This window comes from Dermochelys coriacea, chromosome 11 (assembly GCF_009764565.3).
Source record: "Dermochelys coriacea isolate rDerCor1 chromosome 11, rDerCor1.pri.v4, whole genome shotgun sequence".
Lineage (NCBI taxonomy): Eukaryota > Metazoa > Chordata > Testudines > Dermochelyidae > Dermochelys > Dermochelys coriacea.
In genome coordinates, this window is record NC_050078.2 from 18,924,734 (window position 1) to 18,941,825 (window position 17,092).

General features: G+C 41.2%; 1 protein-coding gene across 5 annotated transcripts in view; it reads right to left on the reverse strand.

The window, feature by feature from the left end:
• The window catches only part of ZRANB3 (zinc finger RANBP2-type containing 3), a 133,135-nt gene that overhangs the window by 72,414 nt on the left and 43,629 nt on the right, over nt 1-17,092 (reverse strand). For 4 of the 5 annotated variants that reach the window (XM_043505037.1, XM_043505038.1, XM_043505040.1 and 1 more), the window contains 3 exons: nt 14,667-14,845; nt 10,114-10,345; nt 6,738-6,823 (listed from right to left, as the gene is read on the reverse strand). In XM_043505037.1, coding sequence (XP_043360972.1) covers nt 6,738-6,823; nt 10,114-10,345; nt 14,667-14,845 — 497 coding nt within the window. Of the gene's footprint in view, nt 1-1,710; nt 1,856-6,737; nt 6,824-10,113; nt 10,346-14,666; nt 14,846-17,092 lie in introns of those variants that run through there. The other variant, XM_043505041.1, reaches the window with a different exon arrangement.

Below are 17,092 nucleotides of genomic sequence, written 5' to 3' on the forward strand. Positions count from 1 at the left end.
CCCGGAAGCAGTGGCACGTCCCCTCTCCGGCTCCAATGCAGAGGCGTGGCCAGGAGGCTCTGCGCACTGCCTTGTCTACAGGCCCCACCCCCACAGCTCCCACTGGCCACAGTTTCTGGCCAACAGGAGCTGTGGAGGCAGCGGTTGGGGTGGGGGCAGTATGTGGAGCCCCCTGGCTACCCCTAAACATAGGAGCCAAAAGGGGGACATGCCACTGCTTTGGGAGCCATAGCCGCTCCCTAGAAGGAGCTCTAGGGCTGGATTAAATTGGCTGGTGGGCCGGATGTGGCCCGCGGGCCATAGTTCGACCACCCCTGGTACGTATAATGATCTTTTAACCTATACTCACCCTCTTTTCTTTTTTAATAAATCTTAGTTTAATTAATAAGAATTGGCTGTACCCGTGTATTTGGGTAAGATCTGAAATATTCATTGACTTGGTGGGTAATGTGTCCGATCCTTTGGGATTGGGAGGGATAGCTCAGTGGTTTGAGCATTGGCCTGCTAAACCCAGGGTTGAGGGGGCCATTGACGGATTTGGGGAAAAATTGGGGATTGGTTCTGCTTTGAGCAGGGGGTTGGACTAGATGACCTCCTGAGGTCCCTTCCAATCCTGATATTCTATGATTGGTAGAACTTTTTACATGATGAACAAGATTTGCAGTTATCCTCATCATATTTGATTTGGCTGTCTGGGTGGAAGCCCAAGGATGGATTGTTTTAAGAGAACTGTATTTTTGTCTTCTGGGTAACCAATAAGGTATTAGGGAAGCTGTTTTATTGCTGGCTTGGTGAATCTAATTATTAGAATAACCACCAGTTTTGGGGATTGTCTGCCCCATTCTTTGCAGTTTGCCCTGACTGAACAATCTCAGTGTGGCCCCCCTCCGGGACCTTTGTCACACCCTTCCCCACACTGGGTTTCAGAGCACTGGGCTCCAGCCTGAGCCTATACTTCTACACTGCTATGTTTAGCTCTAGAGCCCAAGGCTGAGCCAGCAGACCTGAGCTCTGAGATTTGGTGCTGAGGATTTTTCTTTGGAGTGTAGACATACCCTAAGATTCTGATGGAGAAGGGATAGAGGGTGGGTTATGGAATATATCTTGAAGAACGTAATTGTTTTTTCTTCTTCACATGGCTGTAGACATGTATTCCACTCAGGTGACTCACAAGCAGTACAGTATGGTGGGAGATAATGAGTCCATTTAAATGGTGATTGAAACAACGCTTTCCAAAGTTTGCATCAGATCTCAAAGTGGTGATTGCATAATGATGAGCAAAAGTATGGAAATAAGGTGTGAATTTTTGACAGTGAGGGTAATTAACTACTGGAATAATTTACTAAGGATTGTATTTGATTCTCCACCACAGACAATTTTAAAATCAAGATTGAATGCTTTTCTAAAGATATGTGCTAGGAACTATTTTGGGGAAGTTCTATGGCCTGTGATATACATGAAGTCAGACTAGATGATCAGAATGGTCCCTTCGGGCCTTAGAATCTACAAATTTATGAATTAATAGATAAACTGCCGGATGACACACACACACACACACAAAAAAAAAATAAAAGAGTTAAGGGCTTTCTTAACAGATCGTCAGCTGGCTGCAGCTCACTCTAATCTGCCCTCGACGTCGCAGCTGTTTCCTCCATTGCAATAGCCACTGCAATATAGTGCCAGATATTCAACAGTTTATGGAAGGCTTACCCTTTGATGGACAATCTTTGTTTCAAATAAGACATACAAGGTGTTGTACCCTTTTAAAGATTCACACACTACTCTCTGTTCTCTGGGAGCATGCACTCCAGCAGCTCGGAAGCAACAACGTAATCTTCCACAGCAAATATTCTCAGCATGTCAGAGACAGCTCTTCTATCCGCTGAGGCAACTTGACACCTTCAGGAAGAGACAGAAGCCTCAGAAGAGGAGGTCATCTAACTCCTGCTCTAACCACTTGTCTTGCCCCCAACCTCCTGTAGGGAAACAAGCCTTTTGATTTCTTCTTCAAGGACAGCAATGCAACTAGCAGCAATCTTCTCATTCCTTCCTTCCTTCAGGAACAGACCATCTCACTTCCTCAGCATTTGGGAGATAGAACTCTGGACAGAATCCACCACAACCCTTGGTACATTGTTCCAATAGCTAATTAGCCAGTTAAAAAAGTATGCCTTATATCCAATCTGAATTTGTTATACCTTTCTCTGCTATACTGAAGAATCCATTATTACATTTTTCCTCATGTAGTTATTTATAGACTAATCAAGTCACCCCTTAACCTTCTCTTTGTTGAGATAGATGGAAGGAGCTCTATTGGTTTATCATTGTAAGGCCTATTTTCTATCCTTTAATCATTCTTCTCTGAATCCTCTCCGATTTATAAATATCATTCTTGAATTGTGAGCACCAAAACCAGACACAGTATTCCAGCAACAGTTGCACCAGTGCCAAATACAGAAGTAAAATAATCTCTCTATTCCTACTCAAGATTCTGGTTTATACATCCCAGGATCTCATTAGCTCTTTTGGCCACAGTGTCACACTGGGAGTTCATGTTCAGCTAAAGATTCAAACTCCCCACCCCCCAAATCTTTTTCAGAGTCACTGCTTCCCAGGATAGATTCCCTAATCCTTTAAGTATCGCCACTATTCTTTGTTCTCAGATGTATACATTTACATTAGCCATATTAAAACATATATTGTATTCATGTGCCCAGGTTATCAAGTGATTTAGATCACTCTGAATCAGTGACCCATCCTTTTCATTATTTACCACTCTCCCAATTTCTGGGTCATCTGCAAACTTTAACAATGATGATTTCATGTTTTCTTCAGGTCATTAATAAAAAATTTGAATATCATAGGGCTAAGAACTGATCCCTGCCGGACCACACTAGAAACAGACCCACTCGATGACGATTTCCTGTTTACAGTTACATTTTGAGACCTATCAGTTAGCCAATTTTTAACCCATTGAATGTGTACCATGTAATTTTATATTATTCTAGTTTTTAATCAAAATGTCATACAGTACCAAGTCAAATGCCTTACAGAAGTCTAGATATATTATGTCTTAGATTCATAGAGTATCAGCGTTGGAAGGGACCACAGGAGGTCATTTAGTCCAACCCCCTGCTCAAAGTAGGGCCAATCCCCAATTTTTGCCCCCAGATCCCTAAATGGCCCTCTCAAGGATTGAACTCACAACCCTGGGTTTAGCAGAACAATGCTCAAACCCCTGAGCTATCCCTCCCCTCCATGTAATGTCAATACTATTACCTTTACCAACCAAACTTGTCATCTCTTCAAAAAAAGATAGCAAGTTATTTTGATAGGATCGATTTTCCATAAATCCATGTTGATTTGCACTAATTACATTACCCCTCTTTAGCTCTTTATTAATTGAGTTCTGTGTCTGCAGCTCCATTATCTTGCCCAGGATTGATGTCAGGCTGACAGGCCTATAATTACCCATGTCAACCCGTTTACCCTTTTTAAAAATTGGCACACCATTAGCTTTCTTCCAGGCTTCTGGAAGTTTCCCAGTGCTTCAAGACTAATTGAAACTCAACATTAATGATCCAGTCACCTCTTTTAAAACTCTTGAACGCAAGTTATCCGGACATGCTGATTTAAAAATGTCTGATTTTAGTAGCTTCTGTTTAACATCCTCCAGAGACACCAGTGGAATGGAAAGTGTTATTACCATATGTTGACACTGTATCATCTGTTTTTTCACCAAATACAGAACAGAAATACTTGAACATTTCTCCCTATTCTGCATTATTATTGATAATTCTCCCATTTCCATGTAGTAATTTAGACATTGCTTCCCGGATGAGGATATCATTCTTCACTAGGAGCGCTTGTTGGTTTGCTATTCTCATCCGGAGCAAAGTAGTAGAATAAATCTTTCTTGCTAAACAGACCAGTTTTTCTTTGGGGTCGACTTAATTCTCCCCTGCTGCAATCTCTTAATGGCTATGATGATGAGGGAGGTAGGTTGGAGCAAAAACATTCAAAGCCTTGCAATGGTACATAGTATCGTTTGTCTATATGTTTCACTGTCAGGACTAGCAACACTGGTGTAAGAAACAAGGCTTTCACTGGCTGTCAGAGGGTGTTATTAATCAGCCAGGCTACTGTTCCTGGAGCTGTTGCCTGAAAGATGTCTAATAACTTGTGTGTATTTTCCTTTACCAGTTCAGCTTGTGTACCTAGACAAGCAGCCATTCTCCTAACAAAGTCCTGACAGAATTTTAAATCTTCTGGCGGGTGGAGAAGATGAACTTCAGACCACTGAGTCGTCTAGGGAAGATAAGCATAGAATTGTTGGAGGTGATATTAATTTCTTGAGGCTAAGGTTGATTCTCTGGCAAAGACTCCTCCAACAGTAGTGGTTCGAGAGGACAGACATTGTCCAGTACCTGTATCACAGGCCATTCTGGGAGCTGGTCCACTCAATAAGGGGATCTTCCCTTCCACTGGGTAGTGATTTAGATCTATGTGAACAAGGGGCACCCCACAGGGCCCAGGGAAGCCACTGCAAGATGGCATAAGGCACAGGAGGCCAATACATACATTTCCAAGACGGTGTGTCCTTGTTAGAAGAGCAACTGTACTCTTGGTGCTGATCTTTTCCCTCAATTGGGTGTGTGGAGGATATAAAGGGCTGCTTTCACCAAGGTGGTAATGGAGACGAGCTGGAGGACTCTGAATCAGAGTGGGTGGAACCCTCTGAATAGTCAGTGGGCATCAGTAGTGCCTGACCTAGTGGGGCCACTGGATGATCTCATTTGTCCGTAGTCCAACAGAGGAGGGGGCAATGTCAGTACTGGAGGAGAAACTGTGGTTGGTATAGCAAAGACATCCCAAGAAGCAGAAGACCTTAAAGAGGGATCCAGTACTGAGAAGTTGTCCACTATTAGGGCCAAAGAACAAGATGGAATTGGTCCCAATTCTGAGGGATACTTTACTACTGAGTTTGCTAACACTGAGGTTGAGGATTTCGATGGTACTAACAATAATACTGGCCCAGCAGCCATCTTTGTCAATCCCAAAGTTCTCAGTGATAGTAGTCTCTGTCCTGGAGTTAGAAATGCACCGATGTCCTGTAATAATGGAGAGGAGGGTACTGACAAACAGAGCAAATCTGTTGCTGCCACACAGGCATAAGAGATTGTCAGTACAGAAAGCAGCAGAGCCACTGTGATATCCATAAGTATCAAAGTCAACAGCTGTACCACTGACGGTTCTGGAGTCAATGTATGGTACTGGGATCCTCTCACCTCAGTACCAGGGAGACTCAAGCTGATGGTCCAGCTCTACCCCAGGTATCTGAGTCTTGTGCATACTGCGAGCCTGTTTTTGCCACAAATGGGGAATGAATGTCTTCAATTTCGGATGGCTCTGATCCATTTTATGGATCCTTTCATGAGGGACCTTGGGAGATGACGGATTGACCCTTCTCAGGAAAGAATCAGAGTTCAGAGACTATCTGCAACTACCATAGAGGTAGAGAATGCCTGAGGAAGGCTGGCCGATGATCCAAAGAGGGTCCTGGTGCCAAGACACCTCATAGCCTGTTCTATCACATGCTGTTTCAGGTAAAGATCTCTAGAAACCTGTGTTCTCTTTTTAAAAGAATGACAGATATTACAGAAAAGTGTAATATACTGCTTACTGTGCTTAACTAAAGGAAATGTGTGGGGGGACAGTGCTGGGGACCCCACAAAACAGGGAGTGTTTGAAACCCAGGGAATGCTGAATAACCTACAGTGCTGAGAATCACAACATTATAAAACTAACTAAACTAACAACTACACTAAACTACAGGCACTAGTTGCTACTATTTACAGTAGTGAAATCTCAGCAACAAACTGTGATACAGAGAGAAAACCGTGAGGAGAAAACCCCTTAAAGGGAGGATTAAGGTAATTGACAATAAGAAGAAAATGAGGGAGGATTGGGGTGGACTTGCTGTTATATATCCTTGGGGGGGCCCATGACGAAGCACAGGACACATGTGCCATTGCAATGAGTACTGCTGTGGGAAAATAGTCTCCATCTCCAGTACAGTAGGCACGAACATGCCAAGTAGAATAAATGTCTACAACCACTCAAAGAAGAATATTGTTGACTTTTTTCCTGCCTATTTGCATTTTTAATTCTTCTAACACATTGGCTAACAGTTCGACCAAATTGGCATCATCAGGACTTACATTTTATATATAAAAAAAATCCAGTAAGTGTGAAAATATCTAATGAGAAAACAGTCTAGGTCTGTCCAAAGCAATAATTTACAAATAGCGGGAGCAGCTTGCGTGACTGCAAAACTGGTCCCTATGACTTTCACAGAGCACAAGAAAGAACAGTGCAATCCTCTGCCTTTCACAACATCTCACATCTGCTGTGCTCCTTAGCAGTGCTTAATTTGTAATGAAAGAGATGCCAGGGCTCAAGCAATTTTTTTATTCATAACTTATGCAGCAAGCCCGGAGATGCAGGGGCTATGAATTGCCAAGTCTAGAAGTGCTGGGCTCAGCCCTGGCACAAATTAATCACTGCCTATTATTCTCCATTGCCTATAGGCTCTAGGCTGTTTCTGAACATATAGCTGCAGCATGGCAACCAACCTATTACAGTATGTTTTACTTTTAATTATTTTCTTATTAGGATTTCTCATTTATCACAACATAAAAAACAAGATGTTAACAGAGAAATAAAAAGGCAAGTACCTGACATGAGCATTGCAGTATTTTTTTGCATATTCATTCCAGGTTCCAAATCTTCTTGGAAAAAGTGCTTCAATCTGCATGAAAAGCTGTAAACAAAGACACCAATATAAATAATAAAATGCGAGGGGTCCATACCATACAAATGATCTTTAAACACATTTTTCTCCATACCCTTAGCTACACCAAAACTATATAAAAATAATCTTCATTTAAGAAATCATTTGTCTGTCTCTATTTTCTACAGGCTACATTACATAAATACAAAACTTGAAACAAATAAATAACATTACATAGGTATTTCACGTTCCCCTAGGAGAGAACATCTGTGGAAAGACCTTGAAGGGGAGTTTATGGGTGGCATATCAGTAACCTGAAAAAATGTAACTGAGGGCCTCACAGAGACAAGGGCGGGGAAGGGGAGAGAAATAATCCAAGATACTCAATATCAGAAGCTGGTATCTTCCTAACCCTTTGCCAGGGAAATAAGGATGAAGCTAGAAAAGATGTGCTTTCAGTGCTTGGAATATATTACTTATTAAATGTAAGTAACCCATTATCCAGATTAGTTTTTGCTGCATTTCAGATTAGATATGTTATGCATACTGTTTGGGTTTTTTTTTTTGCCTGAGCAGGGATTTCTTTATTTAGACTGGGAATTTCATGCACATCATCCCAGAGAAGTGGAACAATGGAACAACTTTCAATCTCTAAAAGGAGATAATGAAGAAAGGGGGTGTGGAGACTATCCAGGATTCTCTGTCAGAAGTATCCACTCATAAACTGTGTTACTTTCGAGGCCCTCCAGGTACACAGGAAGTACCTTCTGAGACTTTGCACGTACGACTACACTTCCAGCTGAGCATACAATTCCCAGCTCGAGGAAACATACTCAAATGGCTCTGAATGAGCTAGCTGTCTAAAAATAGAGTGTAGCTGTGGCAGCATGAGTGGCAGGCAAGGTTAGCCAACTGAAACAATAGGTATGTGCTCAGGTCAGCTAGCACCTAACCGAGACTGCCAAGGCTACACTCTATTTTTAGCACATTAGCATGATCAGAGCTAGCATGAGTATGTTTCCTTGAGCTGGGAATCACCCGACGCTCGAAGTATAGGCATTCCCTCAGTTTAAGGGACATAAGACAAAATTTACGCACAGCCCTCCGGCAATCCCATTTACTCTGCTGCCCCCTCAAATCCTCCCAGATCACCTGTATTATTTCAGGGTTCCCAAGCTCATATATGATCTGTCCTGATCCCGCACCAGGAATTAAACACCTCTCAGTTTCTTTTCCCTTCCCCAAAGGCTTATTTCAAGACAGCAGGTGGACGATATGCTACTGTTTTGGACCAGATTTTACACAGTTTCTAGGCCAGGAGCATTTTACTCTTATTTACTTGCTACACATCAACAATGCAATGCATTTCTGCCACACCTTCAGAGGATTTCACAGCAAAATATTTTATTCGAAGGGGAATTATGTGCCACTGCGGTTCAGCAGAAAAATGCCCCCCCTCCCAACCCCTGGAGATTCTTTTTGCTTCCTTGCAGAAAATGGTTTATGTGGGGAAGCAAAGAGAAGCTGCACCAGTGTTCACTCACCCCACCCCAGCAGCTCAGATGTATCTGTTCAGACAGCTGGGGGAGAGGTAAATCATTGGGGGCAAGCGGGCCTGGGGATGCCCCAGCTACCCAGGGATGTTAGTCCCAGCTGGTCCGGGTGGGGGGAAGGAGGAGGACGGAGACAGAGTTCACCTTTCCCCTTCCCTGCACAGAGCAGCCAGGGCTGGGTCAGATCAAACCCCAGAAACTTCTCCTGGCTGCAGGGGGAAGGGGCTTTGCAGGGAAGTGTCTGGAGGTGGGTGTGATGAGGCTCAGTGGGGGAGTTTGGGTGTAGGGGGGTCCAGATGCACAGGGGTTGGACTGACAGGGGGAGCAGCTCCCTGTACAGTTCCCCCTCTCCACACCCAGAACCTCCCCTGAGAGAGCCCCTCCCCCCCATCAGGAGTTCCCAACCCAGAACCTCCTCACTGAGCCCCCAAACCCCTACCCTGCTGAGATTCACCTCTGCATCAGGAGCCTCCCACACCCAGACTCCCACCTCACCAAGCCCCACTCTCCCAGCCCCCTCCCACTGAGCCCTAACAATCTTCACCTGGACACCCCTGCAGAGTCCCATTCCCCCTGCACCCAAACCCCACATCTAGCCCCGTGCAGCTAGATTCCCCCCGCACTCAGACCCCCGCACCAAACTGCCTGCACCCTGACTGCGCCACACAGAACCTTTGTACTCTTGGGGGAATTCTGCACCAAAACATTAAAAATTTTAAAATTATGCACATTTCTGCATATTTTAATTTGTCACAATAACAGAAACACAACAATATAACCATACCATTTTAAATTATTTTGGTAATTTATTTCAAAATATTTGTTAATAAATAATTGAAAATGGTGTGGTTATATAGTGTTATTTTGACAAATAAAATATGCAGAATTTTGCAGAATTTTGAAATATTGTGCACAAAATTCATTTTTTGATGCAGAATTTTTCATTTTTTTTTGCACAGAATTCCCTCAGGAATATTATATAATGTAGTTTTTACAACGATAATTTTCTTATTTGCCTCCCAGCCATTGGCATCCTACTTCTTCTTCGGCCAAAAGTTAAGACAAACAAGTTTGTTTACATTTACGGGAGATAATGCTGCCCTAATAGATACTGTTCTGATCCCATTGGTGATGTTGAAGAAATGGGACTTGAATCATATACTATTTGATGCTACCCTAGAACAGAATTCTTGATAGGCAGTTGTATTAATACTTTTGTGTCATGATCTGAGAAATTTCAGGGATTCATAGAGCTTTTTTCCCAGTTTTTATTAGAGCATTCCTAACACTAAATAATGTTCGGTGAAAGTATTAAGTAAAAATTATCTTACGTACTTGATTTTCACATGTTGGGAAGATAAATCAATTATTGAGAACTTGTTAACTGAATAAAAAGCTTTATTTCACACTGAATTCAAGGTGAACCAACTAATCTTATCAAATATTGGTATTAGTTAAGCACAGAAATTTTATCTATATATAATAGATTAGTTTTCCTTGAAAAGGCTACTCTCTAGTGTCATCTTTCTGACTGTTGGTATGCTTAAAACAGTAAGTACAAAAATACAAATATATTTTATAAAATCCCAGTATAACCAACACAAAATTAAGCAACCTCTTCTGGTTTCTGATACTCGTATTTCATATTGTAATAAGTCATAAAGTAACAGAATGTCCCAGTAACTGTATAGATTTACAGGCTTTATAAAATGATATACTTCATAAATGAACCATCATTCCTTTAAAAAACAACAATACTTTTAATACCTCTTCAGGTCTTCCTAGAGCAGGAGTTCCAGTAAGAAGAATTGCTCGTGCAGCATTCTGCACAATTGGCAATAAAATCTTGCTGCGGGTTGCATTCCTGGATTTCATATAGTGAGACTCATCAACCAAAACTATCTTGAAGTTTTGTTTGTACAAAGTATCTACTAAAGTCTGTGCATCTGTAGCTAGTAGGCCATAACCCAAAACTGTCACTTTGCTGGTCGATATTCTCCTAGAAAAGAAAATCCAGCAGTTTGGTTATTCATTTATCATAACAGGATTAACTCACAAAGGAAGAAAGAAAAGTGAATGCGCTGAAAAAGTGTTACAGAAACAATCTCCATTAAGAGAGTGTGCATGAGGCCAAATACAACTGCTATCCCTATTGGTTTAAATACCAAAATTCTCTAATATCAACTGTTCAAGCATCTGCAACATTGGCAAACTACACACAAAAGTACTGTAAACACTTGACATTCCCAGAACAGATACATTACACATAACATTATACACTGATGCATGACAATGCATCAAGGATGCCAATGACTGAATCCCAAGCTCCCAATGTACTTCTGATGAATTCAGTACACCCCAAACATGTGGGTGGCTACATACAAACTCGATGCCAAGATAACTATTTGACTGGCAAGATACGCTACAGATGCAGGCAGCTAATTAAAGTTAATTAAGACGAGATTGGTGAAGCATACACAGAAACTTTATGACTGTTAGTTAATATGGACAAATATAATTGACATCACAGAAAAATCTATACATCTAAGATAAATATAATAAAGTGGTTTCCTGCACTGTTCATACTTACAATCTTACATTGTGCATACTTACAACCTTATGGAGATCATTAGAAACAAAGATGGAAAAAACAGTCAGTGAAGCACACAAAAGAGGAGATGACAGTTTTGGGAGTCGCCTACTCTGTCATTCCCAATTTCCCAACTAGGCATAGGTTTCACAACCTTTTATACACCTTTTTCATTCCACCCACATATATCTGGAACCAAATCTGATCAAGTCTCAGCCCCCTATTCATATCTGGTATTGTGGGAGAGGGTTATAATTGTTCATATGTGGTATTCTGATTGAGCATAATTACATTTCTGACAGTTAACCATTTGCATCAGTCCATTTCCCAATAATTTTAATATGCTAGTGTGGTTAATTCTTATTCCAAAAAATCCCTAAGATGTGTTGTGATAACTGGGCCTTCAAATTTACTCTAATTATGAGCTCAACTGTAAAAAGTAAGTGAAAATTCATAAGATGTCACAATAACCTATGTCACAAATGCTAAGGTGAAAAGGTAAAAAAGGGAGACAGAAAGACTGAATTAGTCCAAACAAAAAGGCCTACTAATATAACTCAAGGACTGTGTTAAGAACATGTTTAGCAAACAAGAAAAGTGGGGAGCCAGAAATCAATGAACCAGAATTGATGCATCAGAAACTAGGCCTAACCGGTGGACAAAATAATGAGGGGATGGGATATTCTGTCTATCACTCCCTTTGTGGGTCCTTAAAGAAAGAGACTTTGGGGAGAAAAACTGGCTACTGGAGTGAGCTTCACCATCATGGCTGCCACACCCAGCATCTCCTGGGACCCCCTGAGCCTTTATCATCCTGATCCTGAGAGATGTCCTGACCAGACCAGACCAGAGAGAGGGACTCAGATGATATCACCACCTCTACTGGCTCCAAATGAACTCCAGGCACAGCTGGGATGAAACAGGATTGGACTTCAACAGCAGCGACAAAAGTAGCTTCAGCCCATCTCAATTAACTTCTTCTCTTTTACCCCCAAAGGACAGTTATTACCGTCTTTGACACCATCTAAGAGACTGTCAAACAAAGGAGGTTTTCCTTCTAAAAACTCTCTCCAGCTAAATGGAACAGGAACAAGGGATGTTGTTAAAATGAAAGTGATATTTAATACTTTACGTTTCAAATGGGTTAATTGTTTTTCTTTTTTACTCTTTAATAAAAGGTTAAGAAGATTTTTAATGATATATTTGCTATAGTATTAAAGCAAGCTGAAGTGTCTATATACCAAACCCCGAAACTTGTTTATCACTGTTTAATGTTCGACAGTGACTGGTTTATATTAATCACCTAAATTAATACAACCACTGTGACAAAGTTCCTCCTCTGCCTTGGTGGGTCCTACGCTTATTGGCGGATTTGCTCGCCTGAGAGGTTCACAGCAGCCCTCAGTTTGGCCACGTTCGTGGTCAAATCTGCCATTCGCTCAGTTAGCCTCATCACTGGCCAGCATGGGGAAAGGAAGAAGAACAATCCCCGCAGTCTCTGCTGATCCACCTAGTGGATCGGAGAACAGGCCAGAGACCTTCCCCTCTGGTGGAACCCACAGTCCAGTTCAACTCCTCCGGTATCGAGTAGGGAGTTGGAGGGATGGAGGGAACCCAGGCCTGCCCTCTATTCCAGGTTCCAGCCCAGGGCCCTGTGAATTGCAGCTGTCTACAGTGGCTCCTGTAACAGCTGTATGACAGCTACAACTCCCTGGGCTACTTCCCCATGACCTCCTCCCAACACTTTCTTTATTCTCACCACAGGACCTTCATCTTGGTGTCTGATAATGCTTGTACACCTCCAACAGTCTGCGTTCTCACTCTCAGCTCCTAGTGCCTCTTGCTCCCAGCTCCTTGCACGCGCACCACAAACTGAAGTGAGTTCCTTTTTAAACCCAGGTGCCCTGATTAGCCTGCCTTAATTGATTCTGGCAGCTTCCTGATTGGCTGCAGGTGTTCTAATAAGCCTGTCTGCCTTAATTGTTTCCAGAAAGTTCCTGATTGTTCTGGAACCTTCCCTGTTATCTTACCCAGAGAAAAGGAACCTACTTAAACTGGGGCTAATATATCTGCCTTCTATCACTCTCCTGTAGCCATCTGGCCCGACCCTGTCACACCACCTAAATTAATACAACAGATGTTACCATCTGTTTGCTTGTGGTTCACCTGGCTACCACAAGATGCATTATTAAACTATTACAAAATACATATTAATAAGTTTTATAACCTTAGGCGAAGAACGTATAATTTCAGAACCTTTGGTCATGCACATGCTCACTTCCACCACATCTCACTCTAAGCCTTTAACAGTTAAAACCAACAGCAAAGCTTATTTTTAATAAATATATTTTGGCTCTTTAACTTGCTATTATAGCTTCAATAATGTCCACTATTATTTCTATAAGCATATTTAAGAAATAGATCACATTTTACTCAAAAACTATAGACTCTCCAAGTTCAGATCAAGGGTCAACAGCATCCTGAACTTTGAGATGTGACTTAGTGCAAAAACTGAAGCTGGGTTTGACCTATTTTGGTCAAGAGTTGGGAGACAGATGAGGCATGGTTTGAGATGAACATGGTATCTTCAACCTGAACTTCAAGATAGGCTTGGTTTGAACTTCACCCTCAGAATTGATGCTGTGAGTTATCCCTGAACTAGAGTCTGATAAAGGCACATGCAGTGATTAGTTATTCCTGTGCTAGCCTCTAGCCAATCCACAACCTAGGAGCTGGTCTAGTGACTCTTAGAGCAGGTATATAAGTGTCACAGGAGAAACAGCAGCTCAGTCTGCCCCACGCCATTTTATGGCTTGGCACTCTCCCCTGCCTGATAGCAGCGACAGACTCCTCCGCCCTCGGCCCGCTCCAGACCTGTTCCCAGCCCTACACTTGTTTTGTTCTGAATGTGCTCTTGAATTCTTATTCCAGTTCCAACCTTTGGCTCTGATTCCTGGCCTGGCTGCCACCACGATGACTACTAGGCCAGACCCTCCACATCTTGGCTTCTGATAGATATTAAGCACCATCAAGGCATTGCAATGAAGCACAGAGTGCTTCAACGCCTTTGCAAATGAAATAGCTCAAATCAGAGTCAAAGCACAGCTTTTGAGACCATTCTTGCTGATCTCAGTTGCTTGTCAGTGCCAATTGTCTCTTAACATTAAATGGTAATTTTTTTTCCGGCACTTTCAAATATTTCCAGGCTATTTTTATGTTGGAGTTATTTGGTCATTGCAGGGAAGGGTACAAATGTTTTGAATAATTCCTAGTGGAACCCGGACATCCTACCTGCAGTAGATGTATCTATGAGTAGTCAAGTCATTTGCTGGCATTCCTCAGACATCAGAAAGGGCAATTTTCCTTGTCCAAGACAGACATTTTATAAGTGCATCCAGACATTACTATAAATCACTGTGTTGCTTTTGAGATTAAAAACTGGCTTAAACTGAAAATCTTGGCCTAAATTTTAAAATCACTCCTCTGAGATAAGGAAGCATTATAGCTTGCATTTAATGGCAAAACTAAAGTTAAGTTTCTTTCTTTAGGTCACATAAGAATTCTGGTATAGCCTGAAATAAAATCCATGTTGCCTAACTCCCAGTCTTGTGCACAAGACCATCATTTGCTTTTCTAGATGTTGGGCTGCGTGAATTTAATTTAATTTACAGGCATTCACTGAACAAATCGCAACAGACTTTTGTGGAGAAAAATAAGAAACTTCACTCACCCAATGTCAGTTTTGTTCTGAATGATGCTGATATCATCTGGACAGAGTTCTGGAATCCATTTTTCCATCTCATCAATCCAAGGGTACTTCAGAGATGAAGGGACTACTATTAAGAGAGGCCATTCCTTTTTATAGTAGTAGGAAATGGCAATTGCTTGGATTGTCTTCCCCAGGCCCATCTAAGAAAGACACACAGAAAAAGTAAAGTCATTATCTGCATTTGAAAGGTGAGCATAACCTGCACACCTTTCAAAACGGCCCAAAGTAGATGGGTTAAAAAAAAAAAATGGAAGGAGAGAAGACAAGTAGAAGGGAGAAATGAGCAGAAGGGACAGCTAATGTATTGTGGAAAGAAGCTGCAAAGCATGGTTTTCAAATAAATTCAAAATAAACTGGTCAAAAGTTTTTGGGGCCTGATCTGAAGCCCATTAAAACTGATAGAAATGCTCCAATTGACTTCAGTAGGCTTTGGAGCAAGCACATAATTAATTTAGTAGGGGAGGGGAGGCCAAAAATCTTCACCTCCTTGAGCTCCCAAAGGCCTACAGAAAATACATTCAGCCATTGGACAATTCTTTCAGACGTTTAACTTCAACTTATAGCAAATTTTTCTACTAAATTATACTCAAATTGTATCGGGTTATTTTACATGGAATAGTATCCAGTTTGTATGCAGATAAAGAGTCAATTTAAAAAAACTGTAAAAATTATAAGATGTAATGTGAAGGAAAAATGTTTTATGGTCAAACTATATTTAAGAGAAATGGATTTAAGAGAGTTTACAAAATACATTTTCAAATTTGAGAATTTTTTGCATCAAATAAGTAGAAATATGCATCTCTTGCATGCATTTTAGATGAACAGTATAACAGTCTGGGCTTTTATTTAGATTTATTTATCCCATCAATACTCTAGAACTTTACAAAAACATTTTAAAGTGACCGTTTAAAAATCTCCTTTGACTAGCTGGCTATGAAAATGTGCTCCTATTTTGTAGATCACAATACATCTTTCTAGATGATTAACTGATTTATGGCTCAGCAAGTAATTCTGTGAAAACAAAATTCCAACCTTGGCACTGCAGTTAATGAGAACTGCATCTTTCTGTAGCAGCTCTGTAATACGAATTTGGGGCAATGCCTCTGGAGTTCACAAGAAACTTATTAATTCTGGAGTAATGCCAGAAAAGGAGAATTATATGTCTTGAATTCAATTTGTTGAAGTCCTTCCTCTTCTGTCATCCCACAAAGGAACAGTCCATAATAGCAAGCATTTTAGCTCCACCTACTGGAAGCAAGATCACAAAGAGCAGCCTGCAAACTCCCAGAGGGTATATAAACCCAGCCTCCATACCTCATAGCCCAGAGTCAAGGAAGAAGTAGAGAATATTCAAAATTAAGAAACTGTAAGAAAAAGAGAGGAATACAGGATTGAAGAACAGAAAGATAAAAAGTTACCACTAAGTAATGTTCCTGTCTCAAATGTCCTGTCTTCTCCCACCAAAAAAAACAAAAACAAAAACCAAACAAAACAAAAACAGTTCAAAACCAACAAGCTGAAGTACTGTAGTGAAGTGGGCTTACTTGATGAGCCTAGCACAACCTCCTTTGGTCAAGGGCCATTAAGAGAGGGTGAGGTAAATAACAGAGGGATTGATCAGATGATGATTGATGAAGGAGTGAAGAGAGGATCAAGTGCTATATTCCTCATGATATCATCTCAGCCCTAACTTCCCAGAAGGGGGCTCATATCACGTTTATAATGGTCCCAGTCATCTAGAGAAGGTTTTTTTGCTTGCTGTATGCCTTGCAAATATAGCCCTTAATTCAATGGAAGAAGGTGGTTTTAGTGGCCTACAATCCTCTTTTAGGATCCTAGAAATTAGTTCTTAGGCCATCAGTATATTTGAGTGCAAGTCAAATATAATGTGAAACCTCTTCTGGAGGAGAAACACTGATTGGTAAAGATGATAAGCAGACTCAACATTTTATTAACATGAAATTATTGTTTTTTGACAGACGTTACAGAGGTAAATGTAATGCCAGAAAACTTAAACATGAGAATCAACACCAAAATTCAGTCTTGACATAGCAAGCCAACAAAATAGCAAGTGTTATTTTCATCAACAGAGGCTGAGAGGTACCATTCCTATACCACAGATTCAAAAAGAGGCCCATATAACTCTAGGTAGGGAACCTTTGATAGGGTGGAAAGGTAAAGGGCTCAATGTTTGGGCCTTTAATGAAAAAGCCCAAAAAGCATGGCAATATAAGGATAAGAATCCCCCTCAAATGGGCCACCAACATTGGAGATAATAATAATAGTAATAATACCACCTATCTGTCATATAGTACTTTACATCAGTAGATCTCAAAGTACATCACAAAGGAGGTAAGAGATGGCAGATATGAACTCTTAAGGTCTTG